Source organism: Haemorhous mexicanus, chromosome 8 (assembly GCF_027477595.1).
Source record: "Haemorhous mexicanus isolate bHaeMex1 chromosome 8, bHaeMex1.pri, whole genome shotgun sequence".
In the NCBI taxonomy this organism is placed as follows: domain Eukaryota; kingdom Metazoa; phylum Chordata; class Aves; order Passeriformes; family Fringillidae; genus Haemorhous; species Haemorhous mexicanus.
Genome location: NC_082348.1, coordinates 12,275,357 through 12,299,887, shown reverse-complemented (window position 1 = coordinate 12,299,887; position 24,531 = coordinate 12,275,357). Strand labels below are relative to the sequence as shown.

Below are 24,531 nucleotides of genomic sequence, written 5' to 3'. Positions count from 1 at the left end.
CCAAGTTACTAGCAATTCAGGGAATAGTTTAAGTAGAGTATGGAAGAGATGCTGTAAGTTTTTGACAGTGACTATAACAGGAAATATTATTAAATGTTACTCGAAGATCCAAGCAGAGATTTCTTATTGCTTTGGATAAAAAAGCAAGCAGAAGGGAAAGCTTTTGTTACATCTAAAATTATTTGGAAAGAAGACCTACATTTCTAACAAGTGCTTTCTAAGGTTATGCTGTACTTAAGGTAGGGCAATTGCTTGAGCATGACTGAAAACAGAATTTAGGCATTTTGTTGAGATGGTTCAATTTTAAAAAAGAAATTGTTATGTAATCATGTTGGATTTAGTGGTTTGATTTTGTTTTTCTTTCTAGTGGGAGAACAGAGGTCCAATCTGTGCAGTATGGTAAAGAAAGAGCAAATAAAGACAGGGTATTTGCAAGGTAAGTAGTTTGCATTCCTTAATATTTTCCCATTCATATATTTTAAAAACTCAGGATAGCCTTCAGTCTACATAGTTTGTTGTTACCTGTATTAGCTCTCTGTGCTGTTTTTATTACAAAGAATGGTCTCCTGCTGTTAGAAGACTCCATTAAAATACTGAGTTAATGGGTATTTTTGTCTGTAATAATATCTTGCAACTGTACATGTGTATTTTCTTTAGAAATAAGTACAGTGAGTCTTACTTGTGAGAACACCTTTATCACTGTAGTCTCTGTGAGGCATTTTACTATGAAAAGTGAGTTGCTTCTGAAGGTATTTGGTCACAGATTAATTGGCTAATCAGGAATATATTACTTAATTTTATTCCAGGCTCTTGAGCAGTTTTGTGATTACAATAAAAGATTCAAGACATAAATTTAGTTATTTCTTCAGAAATTCTGATGCTGTTTTCCATAGTAAAGCATCTGCTACATCCACCTGGCAGTTTGCTCTGATCATTAATAGAATCCTTGTGGGGAGGGGGCAGTCCTGTCCTTTTTTTATGTTTCTACTTTTACTGAGATCGAAGATGTCTTTTTTCCCCTTAAGGAACTCAGGAGTTCAAATTTGTGCTTGCATACTTCTAGTAGTAAATCCAGTAAAGTGCCTGCCATTTGCCAAGTGTCTGCAGACACTGTTTCTAAGAGCTTTGGTGAATTCTGCCTTGATTTCCTTCCCTGTCTCCACCCCTTCTTTCCCTTTTCTGTGATTTGAATTCAATTTGGGTTTTAGCTCAGCCCACCATAGATAGCTCCATACTAGGTGTGGAGGGGCAGAAATTTGTAACATGTTGGTTCAACAAGTAGATTTTATAAAACCATTTTTTTTTCTGTGTAAAACTGGGTTTTACTCCATTTAATTTAGATTTGAGTGAATTTAGATTTGTACTTGGAGCAACCTTTTTTAGTACTTAGGAGACTCAACACTGTGACAGGTGAGCTTTACTTCACTAAATGACAGTTGTGAATCAGTTAAAAATGGTTTTTCTTGTTGCACTCTAAACTTGGCAATTCCCCACAAGTCAAGAGAGTGGAGGAGACCTGATAGTTTGCTTTGAGGAGTATTTTTATCATTTCAGAAACTCTTATGCAGTAGATGGCACTCTTCCCTTTGCAGCAAAACCCAGCAAGTGCTGCTGGGGGTCACTTGTAGTTTATAAAATATAGTTGGATAAAATGGATGAAGTTGACAAAATCAAAAGCCATGTCTTGAACTGCTCTTATTTTCATAAATCTTTGTTTCTTTTAGTTAATAAAATGCTTGGCTCGTCCATCCTCAGGAATTTTATTTTCCATTGTTGCCTTTTTATTAAAAATAGAGCATTTATCCACATATTTTGAGTTTCTAAGAAGTGTTGATGGTTGTTGTCTGAGGCATATGTTTTTATATCAGTGAAATGAAATAATGGTGTATTGTAACAAATATATCTCAAAAGGTTTTTAAGAAATCAGCTGCTTCTTCTGTCTTCCTCATGACAATGTGCAATTAATTTTTTTCAGTTTTAAAGACCTTTAATATTTTCAAGAGTGAAAAAATCTTGAAAGAGAAGACATTTCTAAAACACAGTCTTGTTCAAGAAACTTAATTTAAGAACATTAATTCTTTGTCTTCTAAACATTTGCTTCTCAGGTTGACACACTGAGTAGATGTCAGCCCTTTTGTATTCATACAGAGGATAAATTTTGTTTTCTAAGATTTTCCAGCTATAGTCTGGTTTTATTCCTGTAACTTGCCTTTCTTTTTCATGGTGTGACTTTATCAGGCAGTCATGGTAGCGTTGAACAGCTTTTTAAGCTCTTGGACAGTGGGATTCTTTTGGTGGCTTTTCAAGGTCTTTCTTGAGAATTAGGTGGGCACATGAGTTTAAATAATTGCTGTTGCTTTTATTATTTTGCATAAGAAAATTAATTCAATATCAGTTAAAGAAATATTTTCAGGGGTTTTTTGTAGAGTTATCCAGACTTACACTTGGATTTCTTAACAATACCTAATTAGAAGAAACTGCCTTATTTGAACTAATGCTGTCTAAGCAAACCTTTGAATTATTTCATGGTAAGAAAATGAACATAGAGAATTACACTGAGATATTACTAGAGTGATCTGTTTGCTCTAGGTTGGGAAATGTTGATTGCCACAAGTAATGACTAGCTGCTCTGGCCTTTACACACTGAGTGAAACGTGGGTGCAGAGCACAAGACAGGGAAATAAAAATTTTTAACAGCCATTTAAATAAAACAAGCAATTTTAATCTACAGGAAGCAGGCTTAGCTGTTTGTTCTCAGGATTTTACTTTAAAATTAGCTGAAGGATTATTTTTTTCTAAATTGCAGAAACCTTTACATTTAACCTTTAAACATTACTGTGAAGGATATATCCTGTAGTAAATCTTATACATTATGTAGGTGCTGTTTTCTTAATCTTCATGCAGCACTAAGTTCAGCATTCAGAAGACTGTTGCTGCAGTTGTTTAGGTTTTTTTGTGGGTGTTTTGTTTTTTTGTTTGGTTTTGGATTTTTTGGGAGGGTTTTTATAATTTTCATGACAGCTCTTCTCTTGGCCTCATTTATTGCAGGATATTCACAATCCATGAAACCCCATAAGAATTCCCAGAAACTTAATAAAAGTAGATAATAAGAGTAAAAAAGGTTCAACCAAGTAATGAGAGAATTCTTAAAGGACTCTGCTTTCTCTTAGAGTCCTTGCAAAATATTCTAGGGCTGCTCAGTTCTGGTGTGTACAGGGGGCTGAGAGCAGGGGGTTTGAGTGAGAGGTTGTCTATCATTTGTATCTGCAAACTCCCTATCATAAATTGGAGTCTCTGTTTCCAAAAATTCAATCTTGCTTCAATTATGCACTTATTCAGATCTATTAAATCATTTCTCTGGTGCTTTAAATTGCATGTGTCATTTGTGTGATGTACCTTGCAGATTTGTATATAGTTTTACTCTCTTGGTCTGCAGCAATATTTGTCAGATTTGCTGAGAAATGTGTTCCCTGTACTCCTTGTCAAAATACAAAGCAAGGCTGTGGCTTCAGGTTATGTTTCTTTTTGAGACAGAAATTATTTTTTTAATTCCCACTGTATTCCCAAATAACACCTTTGTTCTTTCCCAGCTTCTGCAAGATTTTAGCCCTTCAGCTGTGGATGCCAAACAAATTCTGTATTTGAAGGCTTTTCTGTACAGTAGCTGAGCTAATATAATGTCATGGGGTTTTTTAGTTGCATTATGTAATGTCATCCCTGATACTCAGTTTGGAGTGTTTGGGTTTATTTTTTGTATTTGCTGTAAAATTGCAGCTCATAAGACTTGGGGGCAGGTAAAGTTTTCAGTTTATGTTGCTACTCAAATAGATGGGACTGCTTCCAACTTTTAGGAATGTCTCTGCAGGTACACCAAAATTAAATCTGAAAATGGCTTATTCTGTTAACTATCAATGCCCTGTGCTGGGCGCAATAGAAGCTCCAGGCTGAGCAGACAGAGGTGAAATTTAAAATTCAAAAATTTCAAAGTCTTATGCATCTTAGTTCTCCTCTCCCTTCTCCTCAGCTGCACTCTGGCACGAGAAAATTATTTTAATATTGTTAGGAGTCAGAGATAAAGGACAAATTTGTAGGTATACTTCACAGCAAATCTTAGATGTTAATTAAAAAAACCCTTATTGTTGGATTTAGAAGTGTTGACAGAAGTACTAAAATTGGCACAGCACTAAGAAGTTCAGTTCTGCAGTGTGGTAATTTTTTCTTTGAAATTTCTGCAAAGACAGGAAATTGGGGCAACAAACACGAGTGGGTGGGGACTCTGAGGTTAGAGCTGTTAATAAAATAATTGAGACGAAGCTTTGGTGATAAACACTGCAGCTGTTTATCATGGTGGTAAGGTGATCTTCTGAAAGATCAGACCCTATCCACAATAAAAGGTGAGTGTTTTCTTGGCATTGTATGTTTTCATAGGGAAGAAGGTGATGCTTTGCTCATTTTGGAGTTGTGTTCCTTTGTTGTATCGATTGAGGAAGTTTACATAAACATAGTTACAGACTTCGGCATAAGATACAAAGCAATGGGGGTTTTTCAAGTAGTCAAAAATGTAACTGTTGGAAAAACTTGGATTTTTTTCCCCACCCTGTATGCTCCTGTGTCTGTAATTTATCTAGTTTCACACAGGCAAGGATGTTGTTGTGTGTTAAATAAAGAAAAGCCTCACTTCCAACTTCCCTGCATTTCATTTGTTGCTTTTTCACAGAAGGTAAATGAGGTTCAGTAATTGCCTTTACATGTCTGTCAGCAAATACTGTATCTGCGGTCCTGTACTTTCCTAATTCAGCATTGGTTATATTACATTCTTCTGCATTTTTTCCCTCAGACTCTTCTTTGGCTGGTAATAGAATCCACCTCTTGGCAGAGCTGGCTCTTGGTGCTCATCTGCTGGCTGCAAACAGATGATTAAGTGTCAGCAGGGTCCAGCTGATCAGAGCCCTGATCAATAAAAGAATAACGAAAGGCTAGAATCAGACACGCATCTCAGTTCTGCTATTTCAGTTTCATGTTCCTTTACCTGTTCAGAACTGCTTGCATGTACATGTTTGTGAAGAAAGATACCAAAGTGGTTTGAGTTGCTCACATTTGAAGCAAATTACAGGAATTTGGTTTAATTGATCTGATACCGAGCTAATTATTTTTCAAATCAAATTAATATTCCTTAAATATAGTGAAGCATGCTAAGAAACTGGATGTGCTTTAATGTGCTTCTCCAAAGGAATTAATTGATATTTCCCTCTTTTCAAATATCAATGTACTATGAGATTTTTTCCCCCAGGTGAAATAATACCTGAAATAGTATTATTTAGAATAGCTCATCTCGCTTAACACTCTGAAATTTGTTAACTATTACTCAGTGAGACTTTAGAGCAGTAAAGCACAATGCAATACGTGTTTAGATCTGCTTGGTAAGGTAAAAATAAAAATAAACCCTCCACAAGAACACCACCACTCCATCAGTACAAAACAGTATTGACATCTTACTTATTTCTGTCTGTGAAGCTTATTCAATAGAGTTCTTGATTGGTTATTGTTGTAGGTTTTTTTGGTAATGTTAAGGATAATATTATCTGCTCAAGGTGGTGACTTGCATTGAGTTTTAAGTTCTCTGAGAAGCAAAAATATATTTGTTAGCAAGTTTCCCGTTTTCAGAGGATGTAGTTTGTGTGCAGGTAGTTCCTTAATTTCTTAAAGTTCTTTCTTTCTGGAGTTACTCTTTCAGTAAACCAGTAACAATGACAAAGATAAAGAACAGTTACCATGTGTTACAAGGACAGTGAAGGCAGAAATAATTTTTTGATATGGTTGTATGGAGCTGCTCATGCAATAATATGTTGTCAACTCATTGCGCAAAGCTGGAGAATTTAGTGATAGAATATGAAGGCAAATGGAAATGAAATTATTATGTCACAGAAGATTGAAGTATCACTGGAACTAGAGAGGGTTGATAATGATAGATGAGAAATCTGAACTATGTAGCACCGTGAAAGCAGTAGAAGTAAAAACCTAGTAGCACAAAATGTACCGGGCATGACGGATTGTTTAAAAGTATTTTTGTTGTTAGCTGAAAAATTTTCAGTTGAAAACAGCAAACTGCAAAAGTCTGGGTGTGTTTTTAGTTGCAGGATGGCTGAACCATCCAATGCAATGCTAAGAAAAAAGCAACCACAGATGATTCATTTGCTGCTTTCCAATATAAAAGGGAAATGTATTTCATGAGAGATTACAAGTATGGTTTCATTTGTGCTTAAGAAGTAAAAGAAACAGCAGGAGACTGTAGGCATCCTGGAATGACCAGAGAATGAGAAGAAGAAGTTTTGTTAATGTCAAGAGAGGGCAACAAGTAGAAAACAGAATTCCTGTTGTATAAAAGCACTACTGAGAATGACCTTTGGAATGAACCTGAAGGACATTACTGGCACAAAACCAGATGAAGTTCTATTACCCACAAAGAAGTTTAAATAGTTAAATAATATTATTGCATCTGCCTGACAAGTGACAAGGCATGTTCTGGGAGAAAGCATGTGGTCTTGATGGAAATCCCTGATGTCTAAACAAAACTTTGTAACTCTCTTCCCATGTTGTTGATTACCTCACTTTCAATTCTTCAAAGTCTTTGGGAGTATTTTGGCCTGATGTTTTTGCTGCTTTATTTTTACGGAGGTGGCTAAACAGTTGTGTTACTTAGAGGGGATTTTTTTCACTTGTTCATGTGTTTGGTTTTGTTCTACATTTATTAAGTTCAGATCTCTCAGTGATTATGCTGTTGGAATCAGATTGTCTTTGAGGCATTAAAAGTCTAGTGAGTTCAGATTCTGTCTTGCCTGTCTCCCTCACAACCAACAGTAGGTTATTTATATTTCAATGGCATTTTTTTCAAAGTACATTAAATGAAGTACAGTAGAGGGAGAAAATACAGAACTGCCCATGTAAATACAGCTTTGCATTATTATGTTTCCTTTCTCACATATCATTTGGTTTCCTGTGATAGAACATCAGTTTCATTGTGGTGAGTTTTATATAATTTTGTTCTTACATCATACAATTTTTGGTTAGTCATTTGACTTTCTTCTTCTAGATCCCCCAGTAAACCCCTGGCACGGAAAGTAATGAGTGGGATGGATTGGGAAGTAGTGAGTAGGAACTCACTGTCTGATGATAGGTTGGAAACACAGAGCCTCCCGTCACGGTCTCCACCTGGAACCCCAAATCAGTGAGTAGCATCAAATCTTCTCTCCTTACAAGTGTCTCTCCACCTCTAACGTGAGTGACCCACTTGTGTAATAAAGGGATTCATGAGTTATGTAGGCAGATAGCTTCAAAAAATGTGTGCTGAATGATTCTCTTTAACACTTTGCTTCAGATTCAAAAAAAGATTTTTTTGGGTGTGAGATTTAGGTGCTTCTCACTTGACCTATAAAAAGTGTAGGATGTATCACACTACCCGAAATTTGAGAGTTTGAGTTTTCTCAAGCACAGTTAAAACTAAGTTACTAATTTCGTTTAAAAAAGACCCTGATGATAAAATTGATGTGAAATTTTAATATATAATTTATTCCATTTAATACCACTTTTTTAAGCATTGGGGAAAATTACTTTATTGGAAATTCTTGGAGGTTTATTCCTCTCAATTTTTCTGCCTTTCCTTTCAATGTTCACTCTTCATATGATAGAGACTTCTGTTTTAAGTTAGTGAAAAAACATTCCTGATTTCTTTTGGAGGGTGACGAGTTTTCTTAGTGTGCTGAAACTTCCTTAAGAATCAGCATTATTCAATTTTGTATGACATAAATGACAAGATTTTAAGATTCTACAGCATAATATTCACAAGATCAATGTTGTAAATACCTGTAGCATTTAAAAATTACTGAAAAATTGTGTAAAAATGATGCTTAAAGCATAACAAACTTAATCATGCATGTTTAAAAGAATTTTAATGTTGTTGTGCTAGTTTTCAAATGGGAAAATACTGGATTCCAGAAATTATAAGACTCTCAGTGCAAAGTTTATGATTCTTCTGGGGAAGATGCAGGGCATAAATTGTTCATCTTAATGAATTCAATTAAATTTCTGCCATGAACAGAGTCAGGATTTGTCTTCTTAGGAATCCATTTTTCTTCTTGTTGACTGGGCTGTCAGTTTGTTCATTGGAGCATAATGGTTTCAGGCTTCTTAAATTAAAAGTAAAGATTTTTTTTTAATAGCCCTTAGTGTTTATTAAAACAATTTTTCATCTCTTAAAAAAATGAAATACTTGTTGATCTGATAACGTAATTGTTTCAGTGATTTTTGAAATTTTAATAAAAATTCATGTATGAACATGTGCTTGCACTGAGAGGAAATAATTTTTTTAGCATCCAATTTTAGTGGGTGGTATGAGAAACATAGATTAACAATAATATTGTTATTATTGTCACATTGCACTGCTCTGCTTTCCCTCTTAGTCGGAACTCTGCCTTCACTCAAGAAGGAGCCCGGTTACGACCCTCGTCAGTCGGACATTTAGTGGATCATGTGGTTCACACCTCCCCCAGTGAAGTATTTGTAAATCACAGATCTCCATCCTCCACCCAGGCCAACAGCATCATACTGGAATCATCCCCGTAAGTTCTGCTCTTACCATGCCGCTGTGGCATGCAGGGCTGCTGGAGAGAAGTCAGAGATCTTGGCCTTGAAGAATTTATTGTGGAATGTGGGTCAGGGAGAGCCAGGCAATCTAATAAAATGTGGTTGTTATTTAGGGACATTAGTGTAGATGTTACTGTGAGAAAGAGCTAGATGATACAGAACTGAAGACCTGTGTCTGTCATATTCCAGGTTCAGGATTACAATACCATCCCCACCAACCCAAGCTGTGGGTTTGCTGTAATGTGACCATCAGTGTCTGGATGTGGAACCACAAGTTGGGTTTTTGATAGAATTGAAGAAAAGTTTTAATTCCCACAAGTTTAGAAGTGTTGCTTTTTTGTCAAGGCACAGAAGTGAGCTTTACAAACTACGTAGCCAAAATACCTTTTTGGACATTGCAGTGTATTTATTTGGTATACTGTTACAGAGTTTATTTTTTTAAGCTGACACTGTCAGGCTTTTTTTTTTTTTCTTTTTTCTTTTTTTTTTTTTTTTTAATGCCTAATATTCTTTATACTGTAAGCTTACTTACCGTAGGATACAATGGGCAAGATAAAAACTATTTTTCTGTATTGGGTCCAGTAGGAAGACAAACAAAAAAACCCATTGAGTTATTCAAAGATACTGAAATACTCAATAAATTGTGTTCAGAGTACAGATTATTGGGAAAAATATTTCAATATATAACATTTTATCACTGGCATGGTACCCTCTTAGTATAGCTGAACATGTAATGCCAGATATGCCCTCATAGTTTTGTATAATAATCTCTGTTAGCAGGGAAATTGTACAAATGGTTTCAATTGAGAACTGTAAAGCAGCACATTCCTAATTACATGTTTATAAACAAATGGTATGTCTCAGGAAAAATTACTCTGGAAAACTATTTAAACACAGTTTTAAAACCTTGCTTAGACCGACTGTACTTTCAGTTTTAACAACTCTCTGGAATTTTTAGCAGGGAAATAGAATACAAAGTTTTAAAAGTTTTATAAAATAGCACATGATGCTTTTTACAATAGCTACAATAGTTACAATTTGACCCTCAGCTAGTTATTTAACTTTCAGGGTTATGTAGTATTAATTTGACCTAGTCATGTAAATGATCCTTTTTTTGGTGGACTTTTTAACATATTCACATGCCAAAGGTCTCTCAGAACTGGAACAGTTGTGAATCTTTTCTCGTATTAGAGTTTTGTTGTCCAAAGGCCACACAGGGTCAGGTTCTTTCTGTTCTAAGACTTCCAACTGAAGTCAGTTATGAGAAACCCTTAGTGAATGACACAATGATACAGTGAAGAAAGCACAATTATTAAATACTATCTTTTCTTCATATGCCTTTACTTGAAGTTGTACAAGATTTTCCTGAGTGTTCTGAGGATTTGTTTATTTAGTACTTGATTTCGTGAGTAAATCACCATAGAAATGAATCTTAGAAAGAGAGGAAGTGGTTTTGTACAACTATGGCTGTTTTTTCATGTTTTTGCACTTTTTATGCCCAAGCAGAAAAAGTATTGCTCTTCCATCACTAAGTGTTAGGGGTTCCATTTTTGGGGTTTTTTTCCCTCTTGTTAGAAGCTTAAAACTAAAATTTAATATTCCAGTATAGATCTCTAGTATAAGATACTTTTAAGAATGAGGACATTGACTTTCAAAATTATGTGAATCCCTTTAAGGTCTTTTGAAGGTTTAAGCTGATGTTATTGATTCAAGATTTGCCTTTTATGAAGGAAATAGTTGACATGAGGTTCGTAGTAGCTATATAATTTTAAACTATACTGTTCTACAGTCCAAAAAGCTATTTCTTAATCAATTTGACCTTTCTGGCTGAAAAGATTCGAGTAGTCACTGTGCTAATTTGTCAGAAACTCTTATTTATTGATCAAATTTATATGTGTGAAGAAGAGGGGCTAACCTGACTGGCAATAGGTTTGGTGATCTTTTTGAGTTTGGAATCAACATAGCAAAAGAAATTAACAGTTTCCATGCAGTTCAGAAGGATATTATAGCTTAGCTAATATAACCTTTAATTGCACATCTTTTCTCCATCTGCACATCCTATTCAACACTAAATGGAGAGATAGTGCTTGTAGTTCCCCTAGCTAATTATAACCTCAAATTCCAAAAGCACGTGGTAAGTGTTTAGTTTAATAAATTTATGGGGATGTGTATGGAACTTTTGCTAAATATATTAAAAAGATCAGACCGGATATCTGTAACAAAAATACCCAAAGCTTGCCAGAGCCAGGGTTTGTATGTTATTTTATTATTACGTAAATTGCTGAATTCAGTAACAGAGAGCTGCTTTGCCTGCAAAATAGGCTGCTTTCACTGCCATTGTCTGAGCATTCATAAGGAAATTCAAAGCTGACTGGGCAAATATAAAGCACTGAAGTTTATGCCCGAGGCTTGATTGTTAGTTCTCACAATTCATTATGCTAATATATTACAGAACTTGCATCGCTGCTTGTAAAATACTCATTTAAGTAACTTTTCAAATCTTTTCTTTAAGTTTGTGTGTTCGGTAGGAATTTACTTGTGTTTGTTGACATGTATGTACAGACATCTAGTCAAACATCAGATCCATCTTCTGCTTTTATCAGGACAACTTCTTTTGTGTTTCTATTCATGTTTTCTGTTCCTTTTTTCCTTTGGTTTGAAACTCTCAGGAGTAATTGTTTTCAGGAAAATACATAACTTAAAAGACTGAGTAGTCTGTGCTGGCCAGACTTGAATGAATGAATGCACAGGCAGCTAAAAATCTCTGGGTGACCTTTGTAAGTCGATGTCTAAATAGTTTATAGCTGCCTTGCAGATTTGTTTTGCAAATGTTGACAATCATCATATTTTTCTCTCCTCAAAAATGAATTTAGAAAAGCTGCTTATCTTGAAAAATGAAATGTGCTCTTTTTTCTGTTACTTGCACTGAAAAGTGTTAAGAAATACTATTTTTCTTCCCAACTGTGTTTTGAACATAAGGTTCTTCCGACATCAGACTGAATAATTAGTGCTTTTTTTTTCTTGTAACACTCCATGAAAAAAATATTTTCTGAAAGTTGAAATAAAGCAGAAAAATAGAGAAAAATATTGTTGGGATCTTTTAGAATGTGCTGTTTCTTTCATACACTGACAAAAATGTTACCAGTTTTGTTTTCTAAGAATATTGACTAATTTTTTTTTAAATGAAGCAGAAAGTGTTTGGCATTTCAAAGTGAAGTGTTCTATTTCCCAGTTTTCATGCTTTTTGAAAAAGGTTAATTTTTTTTTTTTTTTAATCAGTATACTCCATTTTGCTGAGATTTTTATTTTTGAACATGTATCTGGGATCTGCCTTTCTTGAATTGCATAGAGACCAATTTTATGGTATGGAGTTTGATGTGTGCCTTAGGTTTTCAGATTTGCAGCAACTTGAAACCTTGTGCAGTCATACTGAGAGTCTTGTCCTGCTAACAGTTCACTGAGGCGAGACTACTAAATACAGTAGAGCTGCTCATGTGGCTGCTCATGTGCGTTTTGGGGGGAGTTATGTGATGAGTTACCACTACAGCTTGCTGATAATGAAAGATCAGTGTCTTCCTTTTTCCTCTGGGAGTGTCCTTCCCTTTCTGCATGGTAGCCAGCCCTGAGATAAACTAGAGGACCCAGACTTGTCCAAAAAGTGGTTTTGGTTGGTTGGTGTAAGCTGCCTTAGCCAAGGGAGGAGGACCAGTTCTTCAAGGAAGCAGGCAGGGATGTGGGTGAAAGAACAGACACCTCTATTTTTGGTGGTAGTATTCTCTTTAGATTTAGCCATAACCTGTAAGTTCATTCTTGATGGTTTATAGATCTGCTATCAGTGGGCTGTTATCTGAAATCGTTAAATGACTTAATAGCACCTTTTAATGGGGTGCTTGTGGAGGATGACATATCCTGCTGGTATTTAGAAACTGGCATTCAAACCAAGTTACTGGGAACTGTGAGCTCACTGCCCTTTTGAGCCTTTCCAAATGTTCTTCTTAATTCTTAAATATAAATCCATATAATGAAAGATGAATCATATATTTATGTAATACAAATTACACAGTTAAGCTTTTATTCCAAGAGGACTAACAAAAGGAAATTCATATTATACAAAAACACAGAGAAAATTTTATTAATCTACAAAGGAGTGCTTGCAGATCAGAAGTAATGGGTTAGGCATGCTAAAACCATTTTTAAGAAGGTCATAGGTAAAAGATGAACTTGCTGGTTCTGTGTACAGTTACTTGTCAAGAAAAATGCTTCAACAGGTGCATACATAAGCTGCCGATATATTCTACTGCACTACATTTTTGAGGTTCTAAAAATACATACAGATAACCATCTCTCAAACTCTTGAGTTTCTTCTGACGTTTTCAGTTTATTTGCAACCCTGAAAGAACTGTCAATATCTCATGATTGTTCCACTTCATATTTCTGTTTTGGTATTTAGATCTCAAGAGACTCCTTTAGATGGGCAGCCTCCAGCGTTACCACCCAAACAATTTAAAAAGAACAGTTGGAACCAAATTCATCATTCACACTCACAGCAAGAACTGGATAACCATATTAATGAAACATTTGATGTTCCTGCATCACCTGAAAAATCCACCGTAAGTTTTTTGATCCAGTTGAACCATTCTGCTTTTTATCAGAACGATGGTCTTATTTTACATGAGCTTGGTTCTGAAGCAGTTCAGAGCTGCTGGAGCAGTGCTTTGTCAATTGACAGCAAATCACTACATTGGGATGGTTATGCAAACCTTTTGAGCGTTAGCTTTTCAGAACGTGCAGAAATTTCTGCCTAACCTCTTCTTTGAGAAGTCATTTGCCATCAATTTTAAAGAAGACATTGCAGGTGTTTAATCTAGCTTTAGCTAAAAAGCTAAACCTGAAAATGCCTACCAGCTTCTAAAGTAGTTTTATCAGGAGAAGCTTCTTGAGTCTGTGGTTGCATTTCTCATCAGAATTTCCAAGAAAGAGAGTATCAAGAGGCCTGTGATAGCAAATAGAAAAATATGAGCAGAAGTTCTTTTTCCATAATCAAGCATGTATGAGATGAGTAAGATAGTCAGTTGATTGTCTGACTGAGGAGAGATCTCCCTGATCACTTTTGTGATTTTTGTCCTTCCAGAAGTTTTCCAGTGGTTCTAGATTTTATACTGATGTGAACAGTAAATAGGACAAGAAATGTGTTGGAGGGTGGGAAAACATCCAGATGTAGCAAGTACTGTGTAAACAGTTTTGTCAGCCTCAGGCATTCAAAATTATGAGTCACCTCCCCAAACTGATATTTAGAAATGCCTTAGTTTGGTTTTTTTTTTGCATCCTGAACTAAAAACCTATGGTGTTCTGTTCTCTCAGGCCTTACAACAAAGTTAAGATTTCCTTAAAGCCCCTGTTTCATTTCTGAGCTGGGGTTTTAATAAAAGACTCAAAAGTGAAAGTTTTAATTTTTTGAGTGTTTTGGGAATGTTGTGAAAGTTTTTGTTATAATTAAATTATGAAACAGAATTTGTAATAGCTTTGTCTTCAGGCAGTGCTTACCTGAGTCACCTTAAAGCACTGTTCTGTTTTGAAAGATAACACTACTTTAGTCATCAAGTTTTTCTGCCCCGTATTCAGTTATCTTTACCAAACTGACAAAAATAACTTTCACTTGTTTTTTTAACTCCTTTTAGTTCAGCAAAACCAACACAGCTGTGTGAATGAGATTGTTTTTTCTCTGTGCATTGTCAGTGTGATTATTTGCTGTGCTCCAGTGGGGCAAATTTATGCAGTCTCGCTGAAGGCAGCACACTGTTGTAATTGAACATCTAATTTGGTCTGCTGATGACTTTTTATTTTGGGGATTGCAGAAGAAGGAACATAGCATGACTGAAAATTTTGGAATGTTGTTTTGTTTCAAAATTGCTTTTCTGACCAGAATTCAGGTTCCTGCACTGCTAAAGTCTTCTGCTGTTCCATCTCAAATATTTTAGGGAATACTCCTCACCATTTGAACTTCATAAAGCTGTTGTATGTTGCATGTATGGAGTGTCTGTGTTGAAAGGTAGTAGGACACATATGGGAATGACAACTTTTTACTCCATCTGCAATCCCTAAGTGTCCAGTCTGAGAATGTCAGAAGTTCTTGAAAGTACTTGAAAACAGGTGTGGTCAAAATCCCTTCAGTCAAACACATTAAGGATGGCATACAGCCCTCTCTACACACTTGCATTATAAACTTCTGCTCAAAATAGCATCTTAAAGCAGGAAATCAGCATTTCCTTTCTGTCTGGGGAATGCAGTGGCACAAAAGCTGCCAAATGCTGCAGGTGAGCACTTGGTTGATGTTCATTCTGTCTGATCTCCCACACCGGTGAGCGTAGGCTGAAATCACTGACATATCAGGCTTCCTAAGACTCTTCCTTTTCATTAGTATCTTTTGTGCCACTACTTTCCCAAATTTTTCACTTTTTCATTACTGTGAATGCATTTGGCGAATTTTGTTTTGTTTTAATCAAGAACAGAAGACACCTGCAGCTGAGTTAACTACTATGAGCCAAGTTGTGCAGACTTCTTTAGCCTAGTGAAACTCCAGGTTCTGAACTTTCTAACATATAAAAATACTTGCTTTTATAAGTTTGTTGTGTATTTTTCCGAGTATGAGTCTTCTGCTTTGCTGTAACTGGTAACATTGAAAACTTCCTTGAAACACATTTCTTTATTACTTTGCATTCTTACTATAGGAACTATAGACACACTAGCTAATATTCAGTCTGTAAAATAAATAGAGATGGGAACCAGCAAAAAAATCACTTCAATGGCACTAGGTTGGTTTTTTTCATTTAAAGATTAAAAAGGTAGCTAGTATTCCTTAGTTTATTGGCATTTCCTTTAACGGTGTTGTTGTCATCCAAATAAAATCAAGAAGAAAGCAGCTATAATTTTCAGAGGTGAATCATTGCAGAGTATATGTCACACCTCATACTCCACTAGACTGGAAATGGAGTAAGGGATAGGGAACCAAGATTTCCTTGCATGCTACTGGCATATTGCAGTTAATAGAAGCAAAAGGACATCTTCAATTATCTTCCTTTTCATTGTATTACATTCTTATTGCAGCTCTTCACTGTGGTCTTACTTAAAATGAATTTAAGAAATTTCCATTGGCTATGCTGTTTTTATTAGAGTTTTGAAGCCAGTTAGTCTTTTCTAATATTCATTCTTACTTGTAGCTTACTTTGACAGAATAGGCATTTAAATTAGTTACATCCAAGACTCTTAAACCTATAATTTTTCCCTTTTATGCAAAACCAAGGTGTTTGTGTTCTCGATTGATATATTTTCAAGTGTCCAGGAGCAATTATTTGATAAGGAAATTGCAGAATTATTAAATACAATATCCTCAAAATCTAACTGTGAACAAAATATATACTTATATAATATAACTTTTGTCTTTAGCCCAATGGTGGTGTCCCCCATGACAATCTTGTTATGATCAGAATGAAACCAGATGAAAATGGAAGGTTTGGCTTCAATGTAAAGGTAACAGTACATCTATTTCTTTGTGTTTATTAAGGTTATTTTCTGACATTTGGGGTTTCTTACTAATTTAATTTGTTTTTAAAGGGCGGATATGATCAGAAGATGCCAGTAATAGTGTCCAGGGTAGCTCCAGGAACACCTGTAAGTTATCAAAAAAGCAGACTTTGTAGCAATATCTGTGTATCTTGAAGGATGTACTGAAAATGATAAATTATTTTCTAACTGCCTGTGAAAATTAGGTTTTGCTATAACATTATCAGAACAAAGCAAATTACATGCAGTGAGAATTTGATGGGGCTGTATAACATATTTTTTAAAGTTCTTCAATCCTCAAAAGTATTTTTTTTTCCTGCTGAAACAAAGTTTAATTTCTGAAAATTACAAGGCATTACAGATGCTCAGTATGCACTGGTACTTGAGCTGTGCCATCCTAAAAATACTTTTACTTTATTGCTTTTTTTAAATATAGACATTCAGTAATTTCACATAAATTACATATTGAAAGAGTGTTAAAAATAACTAAAATAGCAAATGTCTTACTTCAGTGACAGATGTAGCTGAGTAAAGCCAACATGTAGATTAAAACCAGACATTATGAATCATTCATCAGGTCTGATTGTGTGTTGTTACTGATGTTTAGTGACTATAAGAGTGTCTCCAAACTAGGCACAGTATTTGTCAATTAATGGCCAGAAATACTGACCTGGTATTCAGCTGACTGGAGTCAGCTCTGCTGATAGGTGTTGGAGTGGAGTTAACCATTTATTTGCCCCTTTTTTTTTTTTAAGTCTTTGAAAGTATTAAAATGTTTGCTGAAATAATTCTTCATGTATCTTGTTAATTATTATCCCTGAAATATTTAATAACCTGAATAGTTTTGGCTTTAAACATTCACTCTGTAGGGAGAAGACAGTTAGTGATGGCTTGTGCTCTTTCTTTTCTGCAATGATGTCTAGACTGTGATTATAATAACAATTTTTATCCCCTGATTCCTCTCCCTGGGATTACTGGGAGTTGTACATTGTTTTTTGCCATTACCATTGCAGTATTTGAGACCTGAAGCATTTAAGCCTGTGAAATTGATTTGGACACGGTTTCGCCATGTTTCTCCCCTCCCTGCAAAGATAAAAACATCCTGCTTTTTAATTGCCTCTACAAAGAGTGATTCAAACAGAGGAGCTTTCTGCATTAGTTGAGGGGTAGAGTAACAGCTGCTGAAAGACACATTACAGTGCCAGTCACCTCCCAGCTGCAAATGGGAATGGCACTGCCTGTGTATTGTGTAACTCTTGGCTTTATCATTTGAATACAGTGCAGCAACCATAGCAACAGGGCTGTTAGGATTCGAGAGCCCAAGTATAGTTACTTTAAGTTATTTTAAGGTAAGAAATTGGTAATGGCTTGTGTTACAGATGGTTTTGTTTTTTTCCCTCAACCTTGCAGGCTGATCTGTGTGTCCCTCGTTTGAATGAAGGGGACCAGGTTGTCCTGATTAACGGCAGGGACATAGCAGAGCATACCCACGACCAAGTTGTAATGTTTATTAAAGCTAGCTGTGAGAGACACTCAGGGGAACTTGTGCTCCTAGTTCGACCCAATGGTGAGTGGCTTGTACGTCATAATTAAAAATAAAAATCCACACCCTGCTCTCATTTTCTAACCTCTGTTTTGTGTCCTGGCATGGAATGTTTACCCTGTAAGAAATAACTCCCTTCCCTGAAAAGGAATTGCAACAGCACAGTGTATTGATCCCATAATCTAAGGAGCTGTGTGTAACTAAGTGTTGCAAAAAAATAAAGAAGTCAGACATCAAATATTTCTAACAGACAGCTAATTTAAATTTTGTTCTCACTCTCATTGATAAAAATGTCCAGAAAGCTATATGGATATTGAATATATTTCATAAGGTTATTGTTATTCTCTTAAGGAAAATTTAAGCTGAGCACAAACAAAAAGCCCCTCACCAAATACTTAGTGTTTAAGTGACATTGGAAGTCAATACATACAAAATCCTTCCATATATCTTTAAAACAATCCAAAACCACTGGTAACATTTCTACTTGAGGAGTCTTAGTAGAAGTGCTAAAATGCAATCTAAATAAAAGCTTATGCAGTGTATTCACAAAATACACTGTTGGATCACAGCCAGCAAATGGGCACTGGATTTAATTCTGCTGCACTTCTTGACTACAGTGGAATTGGAGAGGAAAAAGCAGAATGAAAAATACTGATGCTTAATTGGAATAATTGAAATTACTTTTGCAGAGTACCTCATTCACCTCATAAAAATTTTTCCCTTTTTCATTAATTTGCACTCCCCACTTACGTGTTCTGTCATTCTGTGTGTAAGTTCTCTTGCACCTTAGTGTGCTTACTTTGTTTTCAGACAAAATTATGAGCTTTGTTTGCACATTTTCTAAAACAAACTGTCTTTCCCCTTGCATGTTGATTATCTTTGTATTCTGGATAAAAACATGTGAGTTGTAGAAGTGAGGAGTTGCCAGTTTCCTTCTTTGTAGTGATGTAAAATAATTTAAAAAGAGGCTTTTGAACAGCATATGTCTGTTATGTGTAGCAGAGGATGCATACAATTTCTGAGCTTATAGGCAAGGCACACATAGAGCATTGATAGCTTCATAATGCCATGTATTAAATGCAATTTTCTCAGGTGGTCTGCACATCATGCCCTCATTACTGAAGCCTAAAATGAGTTCTAAGTGAATTGTAAGTAAAATGTAAATGCAGCTATAATGATATCAGAGGCATATGCGAGAATCTGAGATTTGAGAGTTATATCAGACAAGGCAGGGTATAATGTGAGTTTTGATACGAGTCCCCCTTGCTGATGGGGACTAAAATTGATGTGCTAATAGGTGTGGATTTTTCTACAGGAGAAATGTGGTGGTTTTGCTATTTTAAATAAATGACTTACAGCTAACTTTAGTCAAACAGCATCTTCAGAGCATTCATAACTTTTCTTGTTCTAGCTGTCTACGATGTTGTGGAAGAGAAGCTGGAGAGTGAGCCTGATTTTCAGTACATCCCTGAGAAATCTCCACTTGATGGTGTCCATCAAGATGATAATGCTCTGAGGGAGTCCATGATTCAATTAGCAGAGGGGCTTGTCACTGGAACTGTCCTGGCTCAGTTTGATGTGAGTACCAGATCGCCTGGAGCCGGGGGCAAGTTCCATGTCTTTTGGGATAGCAATTATTTTAAACAAAGCAGATTTCAGTTAAATTTCAGTACAGTCAGCATCCTTTAGGAAAACAATTGCCTTACACTCTCAAAAGAAAAATAGCCAAGGGAAAAAAATCAATCCTGTATTGTATGTGCAAATTAAGCATACCTAATCCTGAGCTTTAGTTTTATAAATGGTTTCATTGATTACTTACACTTCTTGTGGTTATCAGGGACATGCTAATAAAATACTTTTATAACGATGAAGGCTGAAGAATGTCTACCAAAATTGTGTTCTGTACTCAGGCCTTCATTCCATACCTAAGTTGCTGTAAAAACTGAATGACACTGAGCTGTTGACATTCTATAGGCATTCTTGATGAGGGAAGGTAAAATAGCCAATGGAAAATACTGCCCTAATGATAAAGGCTAATGTAACTGTGTTTTTTATAAATAGTTGATTTTTATTGACATAATTCAGAACAGTAGTTCATTTTCTGTGGGGCATTAAGCTGCTGATAGCCATGAACTTTCTTCAGCTCTGACTTGTGCCTTGGTGATACCACTCTTAAATGCATGAGATCAAGTGGCTTAAAGCAGGAAACAGTAGGCTTGTAAAACACAGGAGTGCAAATTCTGTGATTTCCTCACCAAATGGAGACCTAGCATTGTATTTTGCAACATATATCTATAAAATACATTTTATATACTATTCTTTAAGAACTTTGGTAAAATTTCCTTTTATATTTAGAAAGAGCAGATTTTTTTTCCTAAGTTATTTAAAATTCTGCTTTAATATAAGTTTTATTCTCCCTAGCAGGTTCAGTGTTGTAAAAGTTTTTTAAACTGCTTTTTTGGAATCTGGATCGTTTCACTGATTTTTTTGTAGTGCAAGGGTTGTGGCAATGCATGACTAAAGCATGAAAGGGAAGGAACCTCTCAAAGGCAATTTTGTGCAGGAAAAGTGCAAGGTAACCAGGATTTGCTCTACAGTTATTTGAATACAGAAGGACGTCTGGGGAAAAAACCAAAAATTCTGACTAAAAGAAGTGCAGTGTGGGTAGATGCCTATACACAACATAATCTGCTTGCCCTAAATGACCAAGTGGGATGTCAATATCAGTGAATTAATTTACCACTATACAATACTACTTTTTCTCTGGATCAGTGTTCTAGTGGAAGCTTGAAATTTCTATGTTCATTTTCTTTAAACAAATTTTGGCTACGTCTTGGTCATTTTCAGTGATTCCAGAGCATAACTAAATTTATAGTGCTTTATTTTTAAAAGTATATTCATGTTTGTTGAAGCCACTGTTGCTCCATAGTTTATGTTCTAAAAAGCACCTCTTTTTAGAACAAATTTTATTTAGGCAAATAATATAATAATGAGACTATTGCATCTATTATGTTCTGACCATCAGCTTTGTCTTTTAGCAATTGTATAGGAAAAAGCCTGGAATGACAATGTCTTGTGCCAGATTACCTCAAAACATTTCCAAAAATAGATACAGAGACATTTCGCCTTGTAAGTATTGCTATGTCTGTATGTGCTCTGAAAGTATTTTACTGCAGTTACTAAATAAGTAACATCTTTCTAAAATTATTTTCAGATGATGCTACACGGGTTATTTTAAAAAGTAATGAAGATTACATCAATGCAAATTATATAAATGTGAGTAGTATTTCTCAAAGTGCTTCTGACATTAGGTAATTCTACAGTTTTTCGATGAAAAAATTGATATCAAAAATCTTTTTTTTTAATAAATCTTGTTCAGGCTAGAATGGCTACTAAGCCTCTAGTCAGGTGATTTGAAATTTCCTGTAGATATATTTCCTTCCTAATGTTTTGTGGCACATCTTTTCAGAAATGTTAAAGTCTAGCCCTGCATTTAATGTGAAAAAATGCAAACTGAACCCAGCCCTCTCCAGAGCAATTAATTCTTCTTTTCTGATTACTTTTCTGACAGTTGTGTTCAACAACAGTAAAGTTTAATTTGGCATCAATTTCTTTTCCTTCTTATTTATTTCATTGTTAGTAACAGAAAAATTACAGCTACTTACTTTGATGAAAAAAACCCCAGATATTAAAATTCTGAGATCTGTGTTTTAAAAGCTAGGGTCAAAAACCCACAGAGCAAGAAATATTTGCACCTGAATTATTTGCCAACTGTTCAGTCATTTCTTTTTCACCCATTAATCTTCATTATGGCAACTGCATGACTGTCAGTTCATATGTAAAGTGTATTTGAATCTTTGTAGTAATTTTGCATGTGAAACCCTTAAAGAATTTTGTGCCAATTCATATTTGCTAGCCTTTTAGAAACAGAATTAATGTCATGGATGCTTTTTAAAAAATTAGTTACTAAACTGTAAATGTCTGATGCCTGACTTTCAATTGCTGTAGGAATTGAAATAGTGACTTTGTCTTCTTTTAGATGGAAATCCCTTCTTCCACAATAATAAACCAGTACATTGCTTGCCAAGGTCCATTACCGAACACTTGTCCTGATTTTTGGCAGATGACTTGGGAGCAAGGCTCTTCCATGGTTGTGATGTTAACAACTCAAGTAGAACGGGGCAGAGTAAGTAAAACATTTCCTTAAATGCCACTTCCATAATCTTCTAAAAAACTGTTAGTGATTAACCTTTAAAAATTAGAGGAATATATTGTGATGGCCTATAATGTGTCAAGGGGATAGTAGGAAGTGGTTTTAAACTAGAAAAGTGTAGGTAGAGTAGATATAAGGAAGACATTTTTACAATGTGAGTGGTGAAATACTGGCACAAGTTGCCCAGAGGTGGTGAATGTTCATCTCTGGAAACAATGAAGATCATGTTGGATGGAGCTCAGAGCAACTCAATCTAGTTGGAGAGGTCCCTGCTCATTGCAGGGGGCTGGACTGGATGGTCTTTAAAGGTCCATTCCAACCAGAACTGTTCTATCATTCTGTAATTGTTTTTCATAAGAGCAGTGCCTTATTAGTTCTTTTGAAATGATGAGTCTTAGATTTTAAACCTTCTGGTGTTGTTAATGCAGCCAATAGTTAAACTTTGTTCAGTCCTGAAATGCACTTAACTCTTCATATATTTCCTCAAATACTTTCAGTCTTCTCTGTTTGATTCCTTATTGTAAAGTAAAAAGCATCTAGAATTTAGCTTCATAGAACTTTTTTTCTCTAAACTTCAAATAAAGGACTCTAGGAAGTTCCATCAGTTTTCATAGAGTACTTCCTTGATATGTAGTAAGATTACTTTTTAAGTCAGCCTAATACAGCTTTGTAGGGTTATATCACATGCCTGGATGGCTGTCTTATCAAGGATTTCCTTAAAACTTAAACTCTAAAATTTCCCATTAAATGTTAATTCTGTTATAAAGATTTGTTTAATTGTGTGAAATAATCATTGCCCTTTAATTTGTTTATAAAATGTGTTAAAATGGAGTACTAGTAATAGTAATAGTAATTAAGGGTTAAAATTAGTAAAAATGATTGTGTATGGTGCTATAAAAGGCCTCAGGTGTATTTTGTGGCTTGTTTGGTTTTGGTTTAAGCCGTAGTTTCTCCTCAATAGCTTTGGATTTCATGCTGTTCTATCATTTGGAGACAGGCAAAACAGTCAAGTGTGGTCATACACACAGTGTAATTCCAGAGTTACTTGGTTTAGTCTGGAACATGCACAGTAGCACTGGCTGTTTAAGTGTGTGGACAAAAATGACTGTCTACAATAATAGTGGAGTGGAATTCCTCCATATCAGGATTTCTTTTGAAGATGGATTTATAGTGCCTTGTGGCTGTTCTGACCAACTTGGACTGTAGTTCTGCTGCCTCTATATATTCTGACTTTTTAACAAGCATGTACTTGCTGTGAGGTCAGGACTCTAAATAGAATTAAAATAATTGAAGGGAAGTTGCAGTGGTTTTAAACCATTTTTCAGTGACTCAGTGTTTGCATGATGCTGCCTCCTCCCAAATAAACATGATTAGAGGGAATTTCAGTACAAGTGCCCTTTTACTTTGAGTTTTCTTTGCAGATCTGCTAAGAACAGACTTGCAATAGCAGTTCTCTGAGGTTCCCCCACCCCTTCAGTAATGATATTTGTGGAGTTCTTTGGAGAGCTGCTTAATAATGAAATAAAAGGCCTTATCTGTCTTATACCCATAGGCAGACTCCCTGCTCTAAAGCTGATCATGAGGCTTCTGACATCACCATCCCACTGCATGCCGGGATGTCTCAGTGGAGCAGGAAGTCTGCAAATCTGGCTGCTCTTAAAGATTCGCCAGGTGGGTTGGAAATGCAAAAGTACACTTGAGCTGAAATGACCTCTGTAATTAGGCATTCAAACCATATTTCAGAAAATCATAGTGTTTGAAATTTTCATTCACATTTGAGGACTTGACTGGAAGTCCACCATCTTCACCCCTTATTTTCTGCATTAGCTTAGCAACTTTTTTGTTGCATATTTCCCTTTTTTTTTGTTTGTTCTTTTCCCTTATGAATGTACTTTGAGAAAACCAGATCAGGATTTTGGAGGTCAGAAATATTTATAAAGCAGCATCTTTGTCAGTCAAGTGTTAAGATGGAATATTTATAGATAAAGTCTTAAAAAATTGTAATGGAAGTTTAAGGCATCCATCTTCAGTTAAACCAACTGCAAGAGCTGGGGCATGTGTCCTCTTGGAAAGAGAAACAGGAAATCTTTATGATACCTTATTTTATAAAGAGTAATTAGGTAACAAAGTCTATTTGGTAAGTAATTAAATAGCGTTTACAAAATGATCAAAATAATCTGTAACAAAGAAAGGTATAAAAACTAGAGGAAATTAAAATTATACTCTGAGTTTAAACACAGGCATCTTTAAAAATGTGTTGACCTTAGGTTAAATGCCATCAATACTGGCCAGAGCCATCTGGAAGCTCATCATATGGGAATTTTCAGATTACCTGCCATTCAGAAGAAGGAAATCCTGCTTATGTCTTTCGAGAAATGACATTGACTAATCTGGAGGTAAAATCTTAATATATTTTCATGTATTAATCTGCAGAATCCTTGGATACTACCCATAACCTACATAGATTTTCTTTTCGTCTTGGTGGCATATCCATGTAAATTCAAGTGTTTTATTCTAGAACCTTCTAGAAAATTAATTGTCATTCCTAGGAGAAATTCTGTCCATAAAATGATAA

The 24,531-nt window shown here is 35.4% G+C and overlaps 1 protein-coding gene across 4 annotated transcripts in view; it reads left to right on the top strand.

Moving 5' to 3' along the window:
• PTPN4 (protein tyrosine phosphatase non-receptor type 4) overlaps window positions 1–24,531 on the top strand; it is a 109,388-nt gene that overhangs the window by 71,377 nt on the left and 13,480 nt on the right. For 2 of the 4 annotated variants that reach the window (XM_059852766.1, XM_059852767.1), the window contains exons 13-24: window positions 368–436; window positions 7,091–7,225; window positions 8,457–8,615; window positions 13,091–13,250; window positions 16,084–16,167; window positions 16,252–16,308; window positions 17,611–17,767; window positions 19,155–19,321; window positions 20,782–20,872; window positions 20,958–21,019; window positions 21,783–21,929; window positions 24,224–24,352. In XM_059852766.1, the coding sequence (XP_059708749.1) occupies window positions 368–436; window positions 7,091–7,225; window positions 8,457–8,615; window positions 13,091–13,250; window positions 16,084–16,167; window positions 16,252–16,308; window positions 17,611–17,767; window positions 19,155–19,321; window positions 20,782–20,872; window positions 20,958–21,019; window positions 21,783–21,929; window positions 24,224–24,352 (1,417 nt within the window). Of the gene's footprint in view, window positions 1–367; window positions 437–7,090; window positions 7,226–8,456; window positions 8,616–13,090; window positions 13,251–16,083; window positions 16,168–16,251; window positions 16,309–17,610; window positions 17,768–19,154; window positions 19,322–20,781; window positions 20,873–20,957; window positions 21,020–21,782; window positions 21,930–23,484; window positions 23,628–24,223; window positions 24,353–24,531 lie in introns of those variants that run through there. The other 2 variants (XR_009487307.1, XM_059852769.1) reach the window with 2 other exon arrangements.